Here is a 22,538-nt window from a genome sequence, read left to right as displayed (position 1 = left end):
ACTAGTGAGATGCCTGAAGTTCATTTGGTATTTTTGAATAGCACATTCAAATGCTTTACTGTAAAGACAGAGAGACATTTCACTAACAAGACAGATCTTGAAAGCGGTTTATGCCACCTCAACACCTTTCCAGTTTTGGTGCCCAGGTCTCTGGTGAGGCTGCTGCTGAGCTTCTTGCCCTGAATATGAGTCTCCATAGCATGATAAGTTGCTGTCCTCCTATCACTTTTACTGAAGTTGTTTTGACTTAGTTCAAGTTTTGCTTTTGGGCCAAAATCTAAGAGGAAGGCAGGTTTCTCAGGAATAGGTGAGAAGAAGCCATGTTGCATAGAGTCAGCATGGGGTTGACAACTATTTGGGATGAGGGACAACCCCTCCACACCACTGAACTGGTATATTTACATGGCGTGGCTCACCACCAGCCTTGACACCCACTTTCTCACCAAGCAAAGCAGTTTTCCTGAACATTTTGTGCTGTGAGGCCTCTCCCGTGGTTCCCTGTAGCTGAAGCAGTATCTGTAGAGAGGCCTGGGGGAAGGATGCGAACTGGGGGTTGGCAAGCACAGTCTGATCCTGGTTCTCCAAACAGCCACTTGAGTGTCACTGGTCAAGTTCCTTCCACTTTCTGCTTTCAGTTTACCCCACCTACAATACCACTTCAAGGTTGTTATTATTTATATATTTGCAGCAAGGAATTAAAAAATATTCCTTTCCCCTCTGTCACTTCGCCTTCTGTGTCCACACTCTACTAGGTCTGAACTGTGATTTGCCTCTCCAGGTTTAGCTTTTGGCTGCAATGATTTATTTGATGAAAATCTGCTCTAACTACACACATTTCACTGGTGTGAGCTGGCATTTTATGGGTTGCTCACCAGAACTGAGATTGGCTTATTCTTCCAGACGATTTGTTGACTGGTATCCTAAGTTTTCACAAATAATTTCAACCTCTTTGGAGAGGACCATCTGCTCCAGTGGTCAAGAGGGTCAGAGCTATCAAATCCAAGAAGCTTTATCTTTCAAAGAGGTCCTATGCCAAAGTTCATCAGGGAGCCTTCAGGATTCAAGATATATTTTCTGGGCCCTGAAAGAAGACTGGCAAGACTTATGCCTTTTGGGGTGCCTTTCTACTGTTTCCAACCCTCTAGCTATAAGAAAGGGGCCTGAAAAGATCTCCTATTTCTTCTGACTCTTAGAGAGAGAATAATACTCAGTATAATTTTTCTCAAGCAAATACATTGCAATTTGATTTAATGCCCCTATTTTGTATACTGAGAAGTCATATTTCTCTTTTCTAATTCAGTCTTTATTGTACATGACCCTCAGACCATAGCCTATAGTGAAAGTCATTTGTATTTAGGCAAGTCTGTCCCCCTCTGAGTTAATAAAAGTTTATTACAGGATTTGGTGGCTACAATGAGTTTGCCTTTCTTTCATACCTTGTGTTTGCAGTCACTCTTCCAAAGACCACTGTAGCACAAAACAGCAGGAATCAGGATCAGAAAATGCTTTCTCTTTTGCATGCTCAAATCCAAAGCAAAAAACAAACAACAAAAAAAGTGGACGAGGAACAGATAGAGGTAGAAAGAGGCAAATAAGGTGGATGGACTGGAGGACTTGCTGTGTCCCTCAGTCCATGGGAAAAATGTGGGAGCAGATGCTGGGACTGCTTAGTAACTAATTCAAAAGACTTAAATAGTCCAAGGAGCATATGAAAAGAAAGTGGAGCTGAGACCTGGGTCTGAAGGGCAATGGAGTCTAAGACAAAGTATGCAGAGGAGGGACATGAATGAGCAAGTAAGAGGAGGAGAAGGCATCGCTTGGAAGCTGGTGGTGGGGACTGGTGGTAGGTCAGGAGACAGGGGCAGTGCTGAGCAAACAAGGGCTGGCTCACATCTAGGGCACACAAACCGGAGTTAAATCTGAGACTCCCTGACTATTACTATGGCAACCTGTCAAGAGCAGGGCAGCTGCAGTAGTGAACTACACTTCTGTCCTTTGATCATGAATTAAAGGTAAATCCAAAGTTTATCTAGCTCTTGGCCTTTAGCCTTTCAAACAAACACAGAGAGAAGTGACTGGATGATTGCAACATGAAAGCAAAAACAGGCTGAAGGTCAGGCCCAGATTCAAACCTCAACTGGAAAGCTTGAGGACCTCCTCCTTCACCCCACCTTCGCCCAGAAATCCCCTTTGCATGAAGCAGGAAACCCTTCATCTTACCTAATATTTATGATCAGTTATCAGCCTTTCCCAGTCCCTCTAGCCTTGGTGGCTGAGTTTTACTTGGACCAGAGCTTAAGTTTTCTGTGTTTGAAGGTCACCAGAGAGCTGCACCCTCCATCAGGGTCAGAGGGGGCCTGGCACATGCTACTGCTCTGTCCAGTAGCCGGTACCAGGGACACCACCTAGCAAATTGTCAGATCCTCTGTTAACATGGTTGAAAAGGCAGAAATTCTGCCTGATGTGCTCTGACTACTCTTGATTTTTAAGGTCTATTAAATTATAAAAATCATGTTCAGAGATTATTGAGGATCACAAAATCAAGCTCTTACAAATTGGGAAAAGCCAGAACTAAGGTGACATGTCACATCACATCTGAACTACAAAGGATGCTTTTGTTGATGCATAGGTTGTAATGCATGTAGTAAGACCAGGGGGGGCACAGTTGTCACTTACAGCTGACACCCTGCAGAATTAGGTGTTCCAGCCCTCATCACCCATTTCTTGTGGGACCAGAGGTAAGACACTCAGGTGTCTCAGAGCTGGCTGCTGGATATTCCTCCTGAGTCCTGATGCAGGCACAGAACTACAGCTGCCATCCGTGGCATCTGCATATATGATCTGCTCTGAAGACTTGAACTATCAAAATCCTTGAAGCTTTAAACAGTCTGCAGAGCGTCATCATAAAATGAAAAGAGTGTACAGCTCTGGGGAGCTGCTTGCCTGTGGAGCTCCATCCATGCTCAGTGTGAGGAGGAAGGGGTTCAGTGGAAGAAACATCACACGTGATCCTGCAGTAAAGCAGAGTCCACGGAGCATATGCACAAGAAGAGAGCACATGAAGGTTGTACCTGCAATTCTTGTGTTCCTGAGCATGGAGGTCCTAAGGCTGTGATCTCTGAGCAGAGTTTTGAAGCTTGTTGGTTTGAGTGGGAGATCTCCATGGACTCCAGTATATTTTGGATGAAGCCTATTTTATTCTGTTCTGTAAAATAATTAAACCTAATCCTGCAAGACCTCTTCTTATTGTGGTCTTTCCCTCCTTTAAGCATTTTGTTGTCCTCTAAGCTTTTTGTAATTCTTTCAGGGCAATGCTGCAACAGAGTGAACAAAACTGTGTAGGACTTGGAGTGAGGAAGCATCACAAATCTTGCCCCTGCTGAAGTTAGCAGCCGAGCATTTTGGTGTGTAAGTATATTGATTATCTGCTTTGAGTTCAGGGGATGCCTTATGGACATTTATCAACCAGACAACACAGCCATGGCTGGCAGATCTTCAAACTAAGCAAAGGTAATATGTTACCTGTTTGGACATCTGTTGCTGAAGTTAGTTGGGCTGTCTTGTTGCTGAAATGAGTACTGTCACTGCATGGGATTCAACAGAAGGCTTTACAAAGCATGTTTCAGGGAACTGAAATAAACAAAACATCTTGTTTCAGAATGTGCACAGATAAGATTAAGCCTTAAATAATATGCAAAACCAAATCCTGGTTGTGTAGGTGTTAATTAATGTAGCACCATCTTATTGAGCGCTTCTGCTACCTGAGGATGTGACTCACTATTAGTGATACTGGTATAAGTTAAGTTAGGTTTAAGAGGGTTTTCTTAAATAAGAGAAACATGAAATGCAAGGCCAGAAATAGGAGGAAACAAAGGGTCCAGTTCAACTCCAAGTGAACTTTACATGGAGAGTGTTCCAGCCTCCTGAAGGTAGAAAAAAAGAGGAAAGTAGGGTAAGATAAAATCTGAGAGGCTACTGGAATGGATCCAAAGCTAAAATCAGGTCTTTTGAATTAAATATGTTGCACAATGTCAGAGTGAACCTTAAGCATGTCCCTCAACACTGGCACCGGTTGCCCAGAGCAGCTGTGGCTGCCCCCTCCCTGGCAGAGTTCAAGGCCAGGTTGGACGGGGCTTTGAGCAACCTGGGCTAGTGGAAGGTGTCCCTGCCCATGGCAGGGGGTGGAACTAGATGATCTTGAAAGTCCCTTCCAACCCAAACCATGTTATGATTCTATGATATGATATGTTGCAACCTGTAGAGGATGGATAGTTTTGCAAATGTCATGTGGTTTTAAAAAGCCAAGAGAGCATTTTGTTCTTTCAGCTGATTGAGCCCACATGCTCTAGCAAAGCTTTTCTCACTCATTCATGCTCACTGCAGTGGCAAGTTTTGAGATGGACCATATCTCTCAAATGTCTGTAACAGTAACCCTTGTTACAGTGCTCACGGCAGCAGCACATTATCATCAATTGCTACACATAAACTATACATATTATACAAACATTTATGGAGACATCACTCCTTAGGAAGACTTAATTATGCTAAACGTCTGTTCTGGGACATTTTCAAGTACCACCTTACTGTGCTCTTCATAAAAATGTGTTTATTTCAAACAAATCCTACTTGATAAAAAATTATAATACACCATTTTTGTAAGAGACATCATCATGTTAAACATGTCATGCATTATACAAATACCAGTAAGGTCCACCTGTAAAAACTGATGTAAACTGGGCTCTGCACTCCTTAGGAATTCATTTCAGTTTATGACCAAATGGTAACAGATATGACCATATTAACCTTTCTTAGACTAGTACTTGCTTTGGACAGGCCAGTGGATTTCACAGCAGTGGAACACAGTCACAAAGAAAGAGCAAACCAATGACTTCCTTTTTCAAATATCAACTCTTTGATTATGCTGGCTAAATGCCCATCACACAGAATGTGTGTCTTCCAGCAGGTAAGCATTGCTGAATCTCTCTAGGTCCTGCATACATCTCAGCTGAACATCCAGTTACGAGAAACAGCTTTAGACAGATTTTTTTTCCTGGAATACATGGTGTTGCCCACATGTTGGTGTTGTACAAACTTATCTGGAGCAAATAACATCAGAAACTTGTGCAAGAGGCCTTAAGTAATCACCTATGAGGGAGGGGGGCATTTGGCATGTTTTGTCTCCAAACAGAAGAGAGCATAATGATTAATCTCAGCTTTGCATTAAGGTTTAAATTGCACCAAAAGACTGGTGAAGAGCATCCTTTCAGTCAGAGTTCTGTTCACTCTTCTGAAGATGGTATCAACGAGGATCCTCTGTGTGTTGCTGTGCCTCAACTTAGCCTGGGTATGAGTTTGCTTACTTGATTCTTTTTGTATCTTTCTGTTTTGAAGAGTGAGCATTTATTCATTCATTAGATAGGTACATTTTGGCTGTCACCTAGCTTGTAAAATTCAGTGCACACACATATGCACAAGCTTACTGTAACCACTTCACTGCTGGACTTTCATCAGTAGTTCTTGAGTATCCAGCTCTCTAGTTTTGCTTAACCCGGTTTTGCTGAATCTGCCTGGCTTCAGGAGTAGCAAAACATATACATTAACATGAATTTATAGATTTGTAGGTGATGCTGTAAGTCTTAAACCTAACTAACTGGATGCTAGTGGCTCCAGCCAGTCAGGAATTTTCCTGTTTATTGGGGTGAATTCTACTTTCCTTTGGATGGTACTTCAGCAGAGTTTTCCACCTACAAATGACACACAATACATTTATTATAAAATACACATTAAAAAACAAGGATTCCTGTGGCAGCAGCACCAGGTTAAACTTGAGCTAAATAAGAATCTATTTTTAGATAAGAAAAGAGAGGCTTGATTTTCAGCTATGGTAGTATAACCGTGCTGATTTCTCACTGAGGTCTAGGGCTGTAATCTTATGTTAGATTCTGTATGTTTTTCTTTGTGACTGTTTTTTGAGGAATGTATATGTTTTAACAAATGACAGAAATTATAGGAAGCAGATGGGACAAAACAGAAGCAGTTGTATTTGAGCTGTCAATACTGAAAGGGCACAGACCACCTAAAAGTAAAGTTTTTATTTGTTACTTTTAAGAGGCAGTTGGGCCAGATCCTCAGGATAAATCAAACGGTGAATCTGCTGATTTTAATAATGACACTCCAGTTCTGCAGGGCAGAGGTTCTGGCCCTGGAAGCTAGAATTAGGAAAGCTTCCTCTGCCTCAGAATTAATCATTGATCATAATAATAATTAATCATTAATATTTTCAAGCATTAATTATGCTGCTTGAAGAGAACATAAGGTGTGCAGAGGAATCCAGTCAGACCTAGTTACATCTCAAGCCCTAAAACAGGGCTTTCTTTTACAAAAAAGCATTATTTTCCAGTCTTTTACTAAGCAATAACACAGTAGTAACCCTTACAGTGTTTTGCCTTAGAATTAGCTTGTATGTATGCACTTTTTCTTCTCAGGTTTGAAGAAAATAGTGTGTTTATTCCTCTTCTTTCTATTAGCACAGCAGACTTCATCCATCACTGACATTATTAATTTTATTACAGTGTCTTTAGCTTTCTTGCTCTTTATGCCAGGCAAAAGAGTGTTACAAGTTTACAGTTAGCAACTGTGATTAAAATCAGAAACACTAATGGGAAAACTCTCTTCAGGTATATCTTTAAGCCGTTTTTTGTAGACTGGAGGTGGTAGAATGAAAATAGTCATTTAGAAATATAGCAGCAAATGGAAATAGAACACAGGATTTTTTAAGTATTTGCTTTAACTTAACGAGCTGCGATCTAATTTCAAGCTAATTTTATATTTACAGACAGAACACAAGATTTCTTTGGAATTATCATAATATATCCTGAGCATCACAAGCTCTCTATATAGCAGCATTAATTTTACGAGATGAAAAGCTTTATTCTGACAAAACAAACAAAATCGTATCTTACAAGAAATATAGGAATAAAATCTTTGCACTGTTTGGTGTGATGCTTTCCAGATGGCTGTAATTGCCACACATCAGCTATGCCACTGAGTGTTTGAGGATGTCAGCATTATGTTTCTGTTCTTTTGGCAGCTGTTTAGTTAATCTCAGTCTTGTTTTTCCCCCTTTTTCTCCTGGCAGGCACAAGATGGAGAGAGTACCTTTGAAAAGGAGGGTGCAGGAGTGCGTGGTCCCAGGATTGTGGAGCACATGTCCCAGTCCACCTGCCAGTATGAAAAGAACTGGCCCATCTGTGCAGACGATGACTGGGTGAGCAATGAGCTCTGGGGGCAGAAGTGGGGCCTCTCAGCAGGACACTTGCTGACCTCAGCCGGACCACTACAATGGGTGCCATGCAGCCAGCACCTGGTTGGGCTTTAGGTCTGAGGGAGGACAGCTAATGCTTCATGTCGGGGCAGCCTGGAGAGATATTCTGCAGGAAAGAAAGAAATTTTAAAATGAGGAGAAAGAAAGAGGGAGAAGTTTGCAGGGGTGCAGAATCAGAAAAGAAAGTAAGTCTGGAAAAGAAAGATGAAATAAAAGAAGGCTATGCATAGAAAAAAATAAGAAGGAATTATTTTCAGAATTTTGATATTGCCACTTTTGGAGTTGGTAAGAGAAAGGCACCAGAAAGAAAGAAAGAAAGATGTGAGACAAGAAAAGAAATATCTAGAAATAACTTACACTTACTTTTTAGGAAGTCAGATGACAAAATGATTCATAATGATTGACTGGGTGTCTTTGTGTATAAACTGTTAATTTGTCTCTCTCTTGCCTCTTGCATCTCAGCCCATCTCTATGCTACATTTATTTGATGGCAAAGAGCTTTAGTCTATAAGAACATTAAGCTTTTCTGAGGAAAATTTTGCTTAAGTAAGTTGGCCTCTAACATCCTTGCTCAAACTGGACAACAGACTTCTCCTTACAGCAGCCCCTCAGGAAATACATGTGTATGTATATATATATGTCTTATTTCACCCCTGAGAAACAGAGAGGAAAAATTAAGGGTTTATTTGTTTCTCTCACCCCTCTTACAGAAGGTTTCTGAGCATGTACTTCACTGATTCCATCACACTGGTGCAAGAGGCATAGGAGGTAAAGGATCAGCCCCCAGGTGGCTTGCTCAAAGTCACACAAGTCATTGGTGAAGTCCTTGGATGAATAGGACAGGACATCTGAAGAGAACTTGCAGAATCTTGCCCTAATTTTTAAAATGTTTTTTCAGTGTTGCCCGAAAGTGTGCAAATACAATGTTAAAAAATGTTTTACTCATGAAGATTTTAACACAATTATTTCCCTCTTCTGATTTTAGGGTACAAAATGTCCATCAGGATGCAGAATGCAAGGACTGATTGATGAAACAGACCGGGATTATGGTCACAGAATAGACAAAATCAAGAAGCTGCTCACAGAAAATCAAGACAACTATAAAAAATCTAACCGTATAATTGTGGAAACCATAAATGTACTAAAACCAAACTTGGACAGTGCTCAGCGTGAGTATCTCACACTCATTTTTATTACCCATTGCTGATTTTTTTTTTTGTGCATAAGCAATGTGTGGTGAAAATAGATGCTGCACTGGACCTTATTACCAAGAGCCAGAATAAACATAATAATACAAGACTCTTATGAGAAATATGTTCTTAATTACATGTTTTAATTACATATTTTAAAATACACTACTTTTAGGAGAGAAAATCACATGTGCACAGCTGACTGTGAGGCATTTCTATTTCAGAGATTGATGAGACTTACGGTCATGTGTCAGGAGAACTGAGGAGGAGAATTGTGACATTAAAGCAGAGAGTTGTCACTCAAGTAAACAGAATTAAAGCTCTGCAGAGCAGCATCCAGGAACAGGTGATGGAGATGAAGCGCTTGGAGGTAGGTCGCTGCTATGTAATTTCCATTCTTTCCAGGGCTTAGCTACAGAGAGAGGGTCTATCCATTATACTGTATGTGGCAAGCAGTGCTCCCTCTGGAAAAAAATAGCATGCAACTCTAACAGGATCTGACTTGCTGAGGCAAATCCCCAAACGAGTTGCTTTCTGTGCAGCTTGGTTTTCTTTTCCTGCTGTGTGGAAACCAGCGTGAGCTCAGGAGGACTCTTGGCCCCATCTGCCACTTGTGCTCTCAGACAGGCAGCAAGAATGTTATATGTGCTGATGACTGGCTCTGTATGAGGAGGCATTTCTCCTCCTATAAGGAGATGCTGAATAGTTGGGATAAGAAGGACATGCCCTGTCCTTCCCTGATTCTGCCACTGCCACCCACAGCCAGTGTTGGCATTAGAGCCCATGTTCCCAGGTTGCAGCCAGTTCTTCTGATGTTAATGCAAGAAAAAGTCCTGGCACAAATAGCAGTTTTGCTCAAGAGCCCATTTTGATCCCTGAATGAGAGATCTGACTTTTGTTGTTTAGGAAAGCAGTGGTAAGCCCAGGATGGCAGGCCTCACAGCAGGGCCATGACAGGCTCTTGGACAAGTTCAATGTCTTCCCCTCTCCTTGGAGAACCTGTTTCTGCCCCTGTACCCAGGGAGTGTGTGCCCAGCTATGCAGCACTCCCTCCAAACCCAGGAAGATGCCCCTATGCCCCATGCTACAACGTACTTCTCCATCAAGCTCATGAGGGATGACTTCAAATTTGAGCTTTGGAAAAGCTCACCTGTAGGTGTGAGGTACCAGGGCATCTCCCACCTTTCCCCAGTCCAGGGGAGGATGCACTTGCTTGAGAAAGTCAGGAAGGCTCCCTCACCAAATTATTTCTCTCTGTTTATGTAGGTGGACATTGATATTAAGATACGAGCTTGCAAAGGTAGCTGCGCTAGAAGTTTTGATTACCACGTGGACAAAGAAGGCTATGACAACATCCAGAAGCAGCTCACTCAAGCCAACTCCATCAACTTGCACCCAGAGCTTCAAACAACAACCCTGAGCACACTGAAAATGAGGCCACTTAAGGACTCTAATGTTCCTGAGCATTTTAAGCATAAGCCTCTGCCAGAAATGCAAGCTCTGAACATAGTTAATAACATCAGGCAGATGCAAGTGGTATTAGAAAGACCAGAAACAGGCATGAGCCCCTCCCGAGGTGACAGCGTGTATCACGTAGCAGAATCTAGGGGAGATGGACCTTCACACACCAGCAAATTAGTTACTCCTACTCATGGGAGAGAAACCCTTAGTCTGGGAGACAGAACCTCCTCCAGTGTTCGTAGATGCACCAAAACTACCACCACAAGATTTGTCACTGGCCCTGATGGCCCTAGAGAAGAAGTAGTTGAAAAAATGGTTTCTTCTGATGGATCAGACTGCTCCCATTTACAAGGAGCAGGAGGGGAAGGGAGCATGTACCATGTTGGTGGGACAGATGAATTCCATAAGCTAGATAGGTTATTCCCTGAGCTAGGATCATTTTTTAACCCTGACTCTCCATCCACTGGTAGTAAGCACTTAGGTGGAACTAGCAGTGTTTCAACTAGCAGCCACGTAACTAGCACTGGCAGTAGCCACATAGGTACTGGGGGAAAAGGGAAATTTACAGACTTAGGAGAGGAGGAAGAAGATGACTTTGGAGGACTTCGCCTTCAGCCATCTGGATTTCCATCTGACAGTGCAAGTCACTCCAAGACTGTAGTGACCAGCTCCTCTTCTAGTTTCAACAAGGGAGGCTCCACTTTCGAAACCAAATCACTAAAGACCCGTAAAATAACTGAGCAGCTAGGTGAGATGCAACATGATCAGAGTGCAGAGGATACCCCAGACTTTCGGGCACGCAGCTTCAGAGCGTCAGGAGGGAGGCGAAGGACAGCCAACACTGGGAAAGGTACACAGGCATCACAGCAGTAGTTATTGAGGTAGTGGAGCCAAACTCCATCCATAATCAAATTGACATATTGGTTTTAGAAACTGCAGTACAACAGTATGATGATAAAATGCAAGCACTGTGTCTGTTTGTTGCCACATCAGAAATAAAAAGGAAAATATTTCATTAATACTCGGCTGTTACATAGGCAATTCACAATTTAAGAAGTAGGTAAAGTTTTCTTTTCTGAAATATTTTTAATGTTGCCTGTCACTATAATTAGTGTAGTCCAAGGCATGTTTAACAATTTTCTCAGAACTATTGGCACTTGGATTCCTCTGAACCTTTTATTAAATTTTGCTGATAACTCCTGTCAAACCAGATCAACTTTTTTTTTTAGACTGTGATGATATCCGCCAGAAACACACTTTTGGTGCCAAAAGTGGCATTTTCAAAATCAAGCCAGCGGGATCCAATAAGGTTTTGTCAGTTTATTGCGACCAAGAGACCACTTTGGGAGGATGGCTATTGATCCAACAGAGAATGGATGGATCAGTGAATTTTAACCGGACCTGGCAAGACTACAAGAGAGGTTTCGGCAGCGTGGATGGCAGAGGGCAAGGAGAGTTCTGGCTGGGCAATGAAAACATACACTTGCTGACTCAGAACAACACTCTCCTTCGGGTAGAGTTAGAGGACTGGGATGGAAATGCTGTGTATGCAGAATATATTGTACAGGTAGGGTCTGAAGCAGAAGGGTACGCCCTTGCCGTGTCCTCCTACGAGGGCACCGCCGGGGACGCACTGATCACCGGCTGGCTGGAAGAGGGCACTGAATACACGTCCCATGCCCAGATGTGGTTCAGCACCTTTGACCGGGACCAGGACCGTTGGGAGGAGAGCTGCGCGGAGATGTATGGGGGTGGCTGGTGGTACAACAGCTGCCAGGCAGCCAACCTCAACGGCATTTATTACCTGGGGGGCCACTATGACCCCAGATACAACATTCCTTATGAGATCGAAAATGGTGTAGTCTGGCTGCCATTTAGAGCCTCTGACTATTCCCTCAAAATTGTTAGAATGAAAATCAGGCCCATAGAAACCCTGTAGAAAGACTTCTAATATATATGCTATGACTACAAGTTGAAAAGATTTTTTTTATATATATATATGTGCATGATGGACATTTACTCTGTGAATTTGAAGGCAACTGGGCACATCTGTGGCTTGAAAAATAAACACTGATTAATTATCAACAAAATAGTTCTTTTATTTATAATTGACAAAACTGAACAGGTTGCCCAGAGCAGCTGTGGCTGCCCGCTCCCTGGCAGTGTTCAAGGCCAGGTTGGACGGGGCTTTGAGCAACCTGGTCTAGTGGAAGGTGTCCCTGCTCATGGCAGGGGGGTTGAAGCTAGATGATCTTTAAGGTCCCTTCCCACCCAAACCATTCTATGATTCTTTGAAACCTTTTCAAGAAAATGTTGATTTTAAAACCCTTTTTATATAAACTTTGTCTATATCTTTGGCAGCTCACACCTTGACTGGAGATAATATTTATAATTTGAGTTATTTACTTTGTTTAAGAGTGTTAAATAAGTAAAAGAATTTAGAAGTATGTTCACCACAAACTCCTGCCTCCACTAACATGAACCATGAAAGTCTGATCAAGTTCAACAGTCACACTTCTAGACTGTCTCATTTCCATTTTGATGGGAGCATAACAGCAGCAGGAGTCAGTTCTCAGGCAGAGCTGTGGGTGGTTTGGGTTCTGACTTTTGCCACACACCTAACATAGAGTACACTTTGATAAATGATACATGCATTTTAGGACTGACTTTAAGGATCTCCTAAGTTTTGATTTTGCAAATATGGAGGTAGACCTTCTGACCCACTGATGAATTCTAGACAGTTTACCATGCATACTGTATTTGGAGAATAAGACAGCTCATGATAACTCATCAGAATACAACTCCCAAAAGAGACTATTATTTTCTAGTGACCACTAAAAGGTTATGACTGTAACCAGCACAAACAAGATGAGGAGCACCCGGATGTTTATAGTATCTATTTCCTTGGTTTAGAGTGTTTCTCGGCACGTGTTTCAAGCAAAGATTCTTCTACAGATAAGGGGTTTAAATCAGCAGCTTGCTGACAGTGTGTGATAAGGATTTTTTAGCAAAAAGCTGGCTGCATGGAAAAACAGTTATATTGGTTACACAATTACACAAGAACATGCTGCATTTACCTTTATATCTTATGACATAATATTACACAAGTATTTACTCTGTTTAGTATTTCTGTGCTTCTATTGAGAAATAAGCATGAGCAAACGTCCTTGCCCCCAGTCTCACTGGCCAGTATGTTTCATACCATCTAACTATATCATCATCCTTACTGGCAAAGCATCTCACTTTTAACCTTTTTTCAGTGCTTCTCAAACACAGCCACTGTCTAACCTTTTTAAAGAGTTTGCTGAAGAGCAAAGACATCTTTACAGCCATGTGTGGAGGAAAAAGGGCTTCTGCTTTAACGCCTTGTGGTTTTGTTCCCCAGCCCCAGTGGAAGCCTGCCTGTGGGGATGCTGAACATTTGCGCTCATGTAGTGAGATGCTGCCATAATGTCTCCTTGTCCTCCTGGGCTTCACAGATTAAATCAACATGAGAGGTTTTAGATGGGATCCATCTATGACTAGTGATCTGGGTCCCTTCCTTTGTGGAGGAAGGCAGACACTTCTGAGAGATGTTTGATCCTGCCTAACAGAGTTGGGAAGTCCTGTCTTTGGGATGACCTCTGCTCCTGGCTAGAGAGGAAGCCTAGACCACTAGCTTCAATGAAATACCCAACCTCCACCTACCCTATGATTGGAGTCACTAATTGCTCTAGCCTCACAATAGTGATTGTGTGAAAGACATACCAGCCAGGTCTTTTAACGCTGTATTTTGTTCCATGATAAAAGGATGTGGGATGGTGGAAGGGATATTAAGAGGCACAGTATGTGAGCCTGGTCCCAGGAAAGGTCGTATTTTATCCAGCATACAGTATCTGAACTAAGTGACTGGTGATCTACAATTTTCTTAGATACTCTTGTATGTTTTTCCTTCTCAACTTGTTATGCAGGTAGTTACTGTTACCTTTATAATATTAAAAAATATATACTGTCCCTTATTTAGTGGAATGTGTTTGCTAGTCCCTGGATAATGCATAACTAGTTAGAAGTCACGTGAAGAAAACTTGAGTTTTTAGTTTAAAGGCTTTATTTAATTTATTTAAGGCTCTTATTTAATAACCTCTTCAAATGTGGTGTAGAAGTCCTTTGTAAAAGAGTAAAACAAGTTGGGTTTGGGGGTTTTCTATGGGCATTATTCTATAGTCGTTACTTCTGTCTCGTGAACAAGTGAAAATGGAACAAAATACACTTGTGAGTTATTTTCATCAGTCAGATTTTGATTTACAGTTGACAAAGCTCTCCACTTTAGGTCACAATATGCTCATACACACATATTTGGTTCTCATATATAAAGGCAAGCCTGAATACCATGGCTAAAAAGGTAACCATGTACAAATATTAAAAGAAAATCCCTGATTCTGTACATTTTGATAATGGTTAATGTGGGAAGTATGGCCTGATTTTCATGCTCATCTTCTTCATTGAATACCATGACCCTTTCCAGTTCATCCACACAACACCATCATCTGTACCATGTTTTGCCATATCCCAGCTGTAGGTCCCTCCCCAGTAGTATCTGCCGTTGGGGTTGGCTGAGTGGCAGCGGTTGTACCACCATCCACCACCATCTTCTTTGGAGCACTGTTTTCTTGGATCTGCAGTGAACCTGATGAAGGAAAGAAAGTGACAGATGAACTGCAAGCAAACAGATCGACAGAATACATACACCTGCCCCTGTACTGAAAATTTCAAACCATACCAAACATCTAAAATCCTCTCTGAACGTTCTGTAAAAGACTGACAATCTCAAATGTTTGCTACACAGTGCACTTGGAAATGAATCAGCTCAGAAAAACAAGTAAAATTTAGCTGCATCTCTTTAGGAATGTTAGTTTACTGATTGATAACTACAGTTACTTGCAGTTGATGATAATAATAATCACAATATCAATACAATTTGAGTGTATTCAAATACAATACAATAAGAAATGTATGTCTTTCCCAATCTAAAAAATTCCTTTATTCATGAATATGTAATCAGGTATTAAGATAAAGACACAGCACATTGTTTAGAGATACAGTGCTAAACTACCTACTTTACAGCTGAGCTCCTGTCTTCTGAGTAGGCAGAACTTTGTTTTTTAAATAGGACATGCTACCTGTCTCTTTCCTCAGGACCCATATGTGTTACTCAAGTGAGTACCAATATTCCTACTTAAGCAAGACAGTGCCCTAAGCACTGCCACCATCAGTCTCTGACAATGAATATACTGCATCCATATTTGCTGATTTGTCCATGGTAACATCATTCATGGATTCAATGAAACTCGGCGTGCTTGCTTCTTACTTCACTGTGGAGCAGCAAATTATACTTACATAATTATAGTTTTACCTGCTCTTGGCTATGACAAGAGAACTGAAGGGACATTTGGCTGGTAACTTGCAGGGATAAAACATATTTTAAGATACTATGAAACACTGTGAAAACTAACAGCAAATTAGGGAAATAGTCTATATTCAGTTCTATTTTAAGCTATATTTTTATTTTAAATGTCCAAAACAAGTACATACCATCCATCATTGTCTCTGTCATAAGTACTGAAGAACATGCCGTTGTGAATGGTCATTGTCCTGTTTTCTCCATGCAGCTGTGAAGCTCCTTCCATTAATGCATTGCCTGCATTGCCTTTGTAGTTGCTAACTGAAAGTTGATATTTGTTTCCTTCATTCTTTATGGTGAAACCTCCATAATGAGCTGATACTTTATCACCATTCCAGTCCTCCATTTCAATTAAAACTTCAGTGGGCCCTATTTTTGTAAGCTGGCTGATCCTGTCATTTCCAAGCCAATATTCACCTGGGAAGCAAAAAGTAAGAAAGAGACTTCACGATATACTTCAAGGCAACTTTATGATTTGCTTACAGGTTTGCCAAAGTGGATTAGTTAGTTTTAAAAAATCAAAGAGCTTCAAGAAATATGAGAAAACAATTTCAGTAAGAAGACCTATTTGTGCTTCATGCTTGGTGTTTTACCTGGTGTATCACAGTAGTTCTTCCCTCCACTCTTTGCAACATTACCAAATCCTTTTTTATATTGATCCCATACTCTCCCAAAATTAACACTGCCATCCTGGCGGTTCTGAATCAAAGTCCAGCCTGCAGGAGATTAAATTTCAATTAAGAGAGGAGCATGAAATCTTCATCTCAAGACAAGCAGAGCATATAGTTTCCTTGCAGTAGGTCTGAGTTTTCACTGCTTGCCAACTTTTTCACAGCCTTGCCATTTTTACTCACACTGAAGTAGTGCCTTGCCTCATAAGGAAAGGTGGAAAAAGCAGAACTTGTAGGACTGCCCCAAGTCTTTTCTCTAGCTCACAGTAGCAGAGTAAGAAATGAGCCCGTCCATCCGTGTCTGCCCACCCATACATTCTCCATTATAGTCATAGCAAGATACATTTTTATTTACTAACCCTATCCCACCAATTTCTTTCCGGTTTCATTATAGAAGTATTCTACTGAGCATCTGAAGATGACCAACAGGACTTTTCTGAACAAGTCAATCAGACTTAATTCTCAAGTAATCACAAAAGTTATAACTCCATATTAGTTTGTGTAAAATGCAAATTACTAATATGATTTTTTTGTAGCATCCATATTAATGAGTATTTAACAACATAGTTATTTCATACTAACCTCCATTATCTGTTTGCATGTCACAGTACACTCTGTATGGTCTGGTGAAAGGATCTGGCTGGATGAGGTACATTTCAGATGTCTCACCTCCCTTTCTGATAATATCCTCACATTCTGCAAGAATAAACGGGACACTGTTAGTGAAAGAGCTGTGAATTTCTGCAACAATCTTCTTATCCTTCAGTTTGCTGATTATAAGGGAACAATTTTAAACATATATACATATATATATATATATATATATATAAAATTCTACTTTCATTTTGATTTCTGTGATACATCATGTGAAATAATCAGGAAAAAAAGAAAGGTGCATCTGCATTGTTCTACTTTTCCAAATAGGAATTTCTAAAGTTCAACCTGGGTGATGGAAGAGTGTATATTTTCCAGTGACTTTTTGAACTAGATAAGCTTGTGAAAGAAGAAAATCTCCTGACCAAAAAAATCAAGGGTACAATTATGATAGATACAAATGTATCACCTCCACCTTACAAAGATGCTGAAGCATGTATTTCTTTAAAATGCTACTGGTCATTAATGAAGACTGATATTGGGTAAGAGGATCTTTAGTCTGACCACTATAGGTATTCATAAAAGATTTTTTTCATTTAGGATCACTTCCCATCTTCTCTGCTATCCTAATCAATGACACAGGCATTAAAGGCACATTCAAACCAACTGAATGATGCATCTATCAATTTGCAGAGTGATAAAAACGAGAGAATAGATGTCATTATAGTTGAATGAATACCTTTGCCTGAAACCACTGGAATATTACAGGAAACAGTACATGAGGAACGACAGTAGTCCATCTGGGTTGCAATGGCATTTTCCAGTTTCTGTATCTTTTTGTGTAAAGAATCCACAACTGCCCGAAGGACCCTGAGGCTAGATGGGATGTTATTGTCCAGATTATCCTTTATATAGTTATAGTGCAATTCTACTTCTGTGTTGTACTGAGAAAGTATATCATCGTTATCTGGAAAAACAAAGAGATGAAAAGCAGATTAGTTTTCAACATGTTTTCCACTTATGAAGTAATGAAAGTGCAATCTGTAAGCATGATTTGAAAATGTACTTCTTTCCTAAGCGGGGAGGAAGGATAGGCATTTCTATTGCTTACTTTTCCACAATGTGCAAAAACTACACAGAGATTCTCAGGGAAGTGGTACATGTGTATTGTTATTTCTTTGCTAGCTAGTAGATTTATCAGTGGTGCTATATTCTGCCAAAGAACTATAGCTTCTTTCTAGGAAGCCATGATGCCAAGCCAGATGCTGGGCATAAAGGGACTGGATGGACACAGGAAAGCAGGTAAGGGGGGAGAACACACGTGACCCTTACATTTAGGGGCCTCATATAAGTCCATTCCATTGCCTCTCTCAAATGATTTTTTTTTTTAAGATTTAAAAGGACGTTGTCATGGAACACTACTTTGCTAGATATTCCCCTGTATTTTTAATTTCTTTAAGAAGTCTCATTAACAAGTAATGGTAGCAATGCCAATAGAACTGCAATACCATTTACACTAGTAATTCATAGAAATAGCATACCTTTTCTTTGTTTTTGTGTCTTTACCAATTTATCATCTAGAACAGTCACGTATTCATGGAAAGTTGTAGAGGTTTCAGACAGTCTGCCCACTTTGTCCTTTAGATCACGAACAACTGATTTAACATTTTTTTCCTGTTTTACCAGTGTAGTTTGCAACTCACATCCAGTTGGACACAGCACTCCCTTAAAAAAAAAAACAAACCCCACAAAAAAGGCTGTGAATAAAAGTCAGTATAAAAAGTTTCTAATCCCGTCAGAGAATGACCATACCTTTGAACACAATGAATAGTTAGTAATGTGAGACTAGATATTTAAGCATCTAGATAGGGACTCAAGACATTCAACTTCAACAAAGAAGCTGCAATCTGAAGGTCAAGAATGAGTCTTGAGTCCCCCAGGGGGACTCTTTTATTGAAGCTCTTGGGAAAAGCCCTCTCTTCGCACTTTTTTGGTCCACTATCTGCTTTTCACTTTTTTGCACTGTTCAATGTTTGTGGTGTTAAGCCACCTGAACTATGATTAAAGCCTATCAGGAAGTACCTGGTGCATATGCATGTTTATATCTACCCCTTTCCTCTTTCACTAGCCTTGGAGAATCAACCATGTTCTCTACACCTTGTTATCTGTATTTCTCTTTAAATGGCCATACAATTCATTAAAACATCATCTAAAGAAGCTGAGCACCATTGCTCCTGCAACCAGTGCTGCACTGTGAAGGCCAGCATGTTTTAAAAAGAGGTGGGAAATTCTGAAGTCCCATGAGAACCAAAATACCCAGGCAGCAGTGGGACTCTACCACAAACATGTATTCATTAAGCTTTAACAGATTTCCTTTGTTGGAAACCTTCACACCCAGACACTAAGATGCCTCCCAGCACCATTACAGCTTGCATTTTCTATCAGAGAGCACAGCAGAGACACTGTGTTAGACTACTGCAAGGCAGCAAGGAGTATGCCAGATCTCAGCATGCTTGCATGCTCATCGGTAAGAGCTGGGGCAGTGACTGAGGGTAGATTATAATTACAGTTTGAAACAAATTTTAAGAAAGACTTGGGAGGGGGTTTTTTTTGGTTCCTAGGCTTCCTTGAGATCATCTGAAATTCAAGCCAGTGCTTCAGCAGAGCTTTTTCCTGTCCTATGCAAAGCCACATGGAAAGTGCAGGCTAACCCACAGATACTTCCTTCCCTTGTTTATGGTTCAAATCTCATCTCCCCGTCTTTGCCATAGGCTGTCTGACTCTGTGACTGATCCTATGGACTCTGTGGCATTACTCTTCTGAATTCAGTCCTACCAAACTCAAGCAAAATGAAGCAAAGTTGTGCTGCTTTAAATGAATGACTGTCCCTTATTTGGCGAAGAAAACTCCATGTTGGGTGCACTATAAAAAAAGAGGACAGTCTGTTATCAGCTGCCTCAACAGGCAGACACCTACCAGCTCCTCTAGAGGATGCTTGCAGCCACCCGCATCGGGGTAGACAATACGTTCCTTCTTGTCACCTGGCTTCACCCGCTTTGGGGGCCGGGGCTGGTATCCAGCTCCGCTGATGGGAGGTGCCACGGGTCGGAGTGTTGGGGCAGCTTCCCGCCTTTTGTCCAAAGGTCGGTGGCCCCGAATCCCGGGCTGAGAGCTGTCATCCTGCAAAGCCAAGGGGAGAGGAAACTTTCTGAATCTGGGATTGCTATTGTTAAATGTGATGCACAGGGTAGAAGCATCTGTTCAGCACACTTTAGTGTTTTAAACATCAAGGAAAACCATGGAATGGAATGAAAAAAACAGTAATGGAAATATTATACTGATATTATGTAAAAGTCATTGCTATGTCCTCCCTTGTAAGACTAGTTACACTCCCTCCACCTAGATATAGACAAACTATAAAGCCTTCAAACCAAAGCAAAACAATATTTCAATAGCTTATTCTGACCAAGGAATAAAGTTTATGTAGTTCAGAGCCACCAAGCACCATGAAACTTGAATTAGTAGTACACAAACAAAAAAGCAATTAAGACATTCCTGGGGCTAAGAAGAATATTCAGCATCATGTTATTGGTGTCCCTATTTTTCACTGGGCTACAGGAAAATCTGTGAGATCTCAGAAAATCAGGCCACAGTCAGCTACATCATCAGGTCTTGAGCCACATGCCAACTATTAACTGATGGAATTAGGAAAAGCATTCAATAACATCTCTCAGGGTAGGTTATTTTAGAGCTCCCTCTGATATATATGTTCTCTGTCAGAAATGGGAAAGTCTAAGAGGCTGAGCAAGCAGGCCTGGTCCCTGAGCAGTTGTTGAAACTAAACCATTTGATTTAATAGTTTGTGAACTACTGAATCAAAAATTTTTACCATCTCCAATCCCTCTCAGACTTAGCTACAAATAACAAACATTTGTAAGGATCCAGGATCAGAGGCTTCAATTAGTTTCAAAAGTAGGCAGCACACAAATCACAAAATTGCTGAAAATTATTTAGCATAGTAGTGTTATCAGTAGTCAATGTACAGACACAAATGCTTAGATGGTATAATGGAAAATAATCCCATTTCTGATTACCCTGACATATTTCATTTTTGAAGAGATTTTCAAAATATAAAAAATGTACTGAGATTCTAAATTGTATTTCCCATTAAAATATTTTACTTAAACAAAACTAAATATAGGTCAAACTGCTATCTGAGATTGATCCTCATTGCTTGCTTTTTGTTTAACAATTTTTTTCCCTTAATTTCCAATGTAAAGTTATATGAACTGGCAGTTAATTTTTTTTCAATGTCTGCTGAATCCATCGAAAAGTTTTTACTGTCTTGGGGATAGGACATGATTAATTACACATTTCTAATCCTTTTCACCTGATATTGTCTGTAACATCATGCTAAATTAATATCCTTAAAGAAATTCAGCTAAATAACTAATCTTACCATCAGACATTCTTCATTTCCTACAGAAAGAGAAAAGAAATAGGAAGAAAATAGATCCAAACTCAGAAAATAACTGCTGTGCAGTTACATATACACAAAGAAATAATATAAAGGTTATTTCACTGAACACTTCAGGTGGAAAAAGAACATGCACTAGATCATTTTTCCCACAGCTTCTGACTTAGCTAACTCACATAAGCTCAGTAAATCATGCATACAATTAAATTAAATTAATATTTTTTACTATTATTATTAATTATGATCAGTATTACAACCTCATCGTCATAGTCAGTAGAGTCCTGGGATTTAACATAGGAAACACAGAGCAGGAACAGCAGGAGCAGTTTCATGGTGCTGGCTTGCTTGAGCAGCTCAGTGACCTTCTCCCATCAGCAGCTCTGACAAGGAGAGGACCTCTCTGTTCCTATATATATAGACAGCAACCCTCATTTCCCAGCTTGACAGTGACAGGACCAACCCTTCAGAGTAATGACTGTATCTCTGTTAATGTTCAACCTTTCTCTTCACTGTGTGCCTGAATACATTTGTTATTGAGCAATTTCTCTGGACAACTCTTATCTACATGTCCCAGAGACCTCTGTACATGATGGCACCAAATAGATGTTTAAATCCTTAAAAGTTCCTCCTGCTCAGATTACACAAGGTTACTATTTTCTCAAAAATCATAAATCTTTTAAAGCAACTGAAAAGGTGAACATCCAAATAAAAGAAACATCTTCAGATGTCACATCTTTTTTTTTCCTCTCTGCTGAAAATTTGAATGTTTCAGAAATATCATACCAAATTTGAATTAAACTCACATCATACAGATTGATACATTCTTCTAAATAGTTCTGATGGTGCCTGGATAGGTATGCAAGTCTTTGGGTCTTTTTAAGTACAAAAGCAAAAAGGAGCATATTATGTTCACTGCATTAATAGTTTTGAATGAAAACATTGTTTTGATAGCATAAAACAATGTTATTCCATTATTTTAGCAATATGACATTGTAAATGAACTAAAATAACACAATTTTACATATTAATTTGCTGGTTTCCTTTTTTAATACAGAAAGTGTATCTGTCAAACATTATTTAAATATTTTAAATAATCTCTTCAAAGAATACAGCATGAAGTAATTTGTAATCATAGTGGAATACTCAAACATGCTCTCTGATGCTTTACAAGTGTATGGCATATTACTACTCTCATATTAGCAGAGTTTTAACATTTTGGTGGGTTTGTATCCTGTGATTTTTTCATGCATTATGAATGATCATAATATAATGAATTAAATAAAATGTGTCAAGTGAGGGCCAGCAGACTTTTCTGAAGTCATTCATATTGATGTCTGAAGAGATGCAAATTGTGGGCTGAAGTTCCATTTCAAAGACCAAC

General features: G+C 40.2%; 2 protein-coding genes across 2 annotated transcripts; one reads left to right on the top strand and one right to left on the bottom strand.

Moving 5' to 3' along the window:
• Positions 1–5,278: 5,278 nt before the first annotated feature.
• Positions 5,279–12,297, top strand: FGA (fibrinogen alpha chain). The gene is made up of 6 exons (XM_074904044.1): positions 5,279–5,344; positions 7,139–7,267; positions 8,310–8,493; positions 8,739–8,884; positions 9,781–10,825; positions 11,205–12,297. The coding sequence occupies exons 1-6, from the start codon at positions 5,294–5,296 to the stop codon at positions 11,912–11,914; spliced, it is 2,265 nt and encodes a 754-aa protein (XP_074760145.1). The 5' UTR covers positions 5,279–5,293; the 3' UTR covers positions 11,915–12,297.
• Positions 12,298–14,051: 1,754 nt separating this feature from the next.
• FGB (fibrinogen beta chain) lies at positions 14,052–21,535 on the bottom strand. The gene is made up of 8 exons (XM_074904043.1): positions 21,415–21,535; positions 19,657–19,860; positions 18,222–18,405; positions 17,420–17,647; positions 16,669–16,782; positions 16,009–16,131; positions 15,547–15,832; positions 14,052–14,641 (listed from the first exon to the last, which is right to left on the bottom strand). The coding sequence occupies exons 1-8, from the start codon at positions 21,487–21,489 to the stop codon at positions 14,413–14,415; spliced, it is 1,443 nt and encodes a 480-aa protein (XP_074760144.1). The 5' UTR covers positions 21,490–21,535; the 3' UTR covers positions 14,052–14,412.
• Positions 21,536–22,538: the final 1,003 nt, after the last annotated feature.

Source organism: Athene noctua, chromosome 4, assembly GCF_965140245.1.
Source record: "Athene noctua chromosome 4, bAthNoc1.hap1.1, whole genome shotgun sequence".
NCBI lineage: Eukaryota > Metazoa > Chordata > Aves > Strigiformes > Strigidae > Athene > Athene noctua.
Note: the sequence above shows the minus strand (reverse complement) of the source record. Positions and strands in the feature narration are given on the sequence as shown.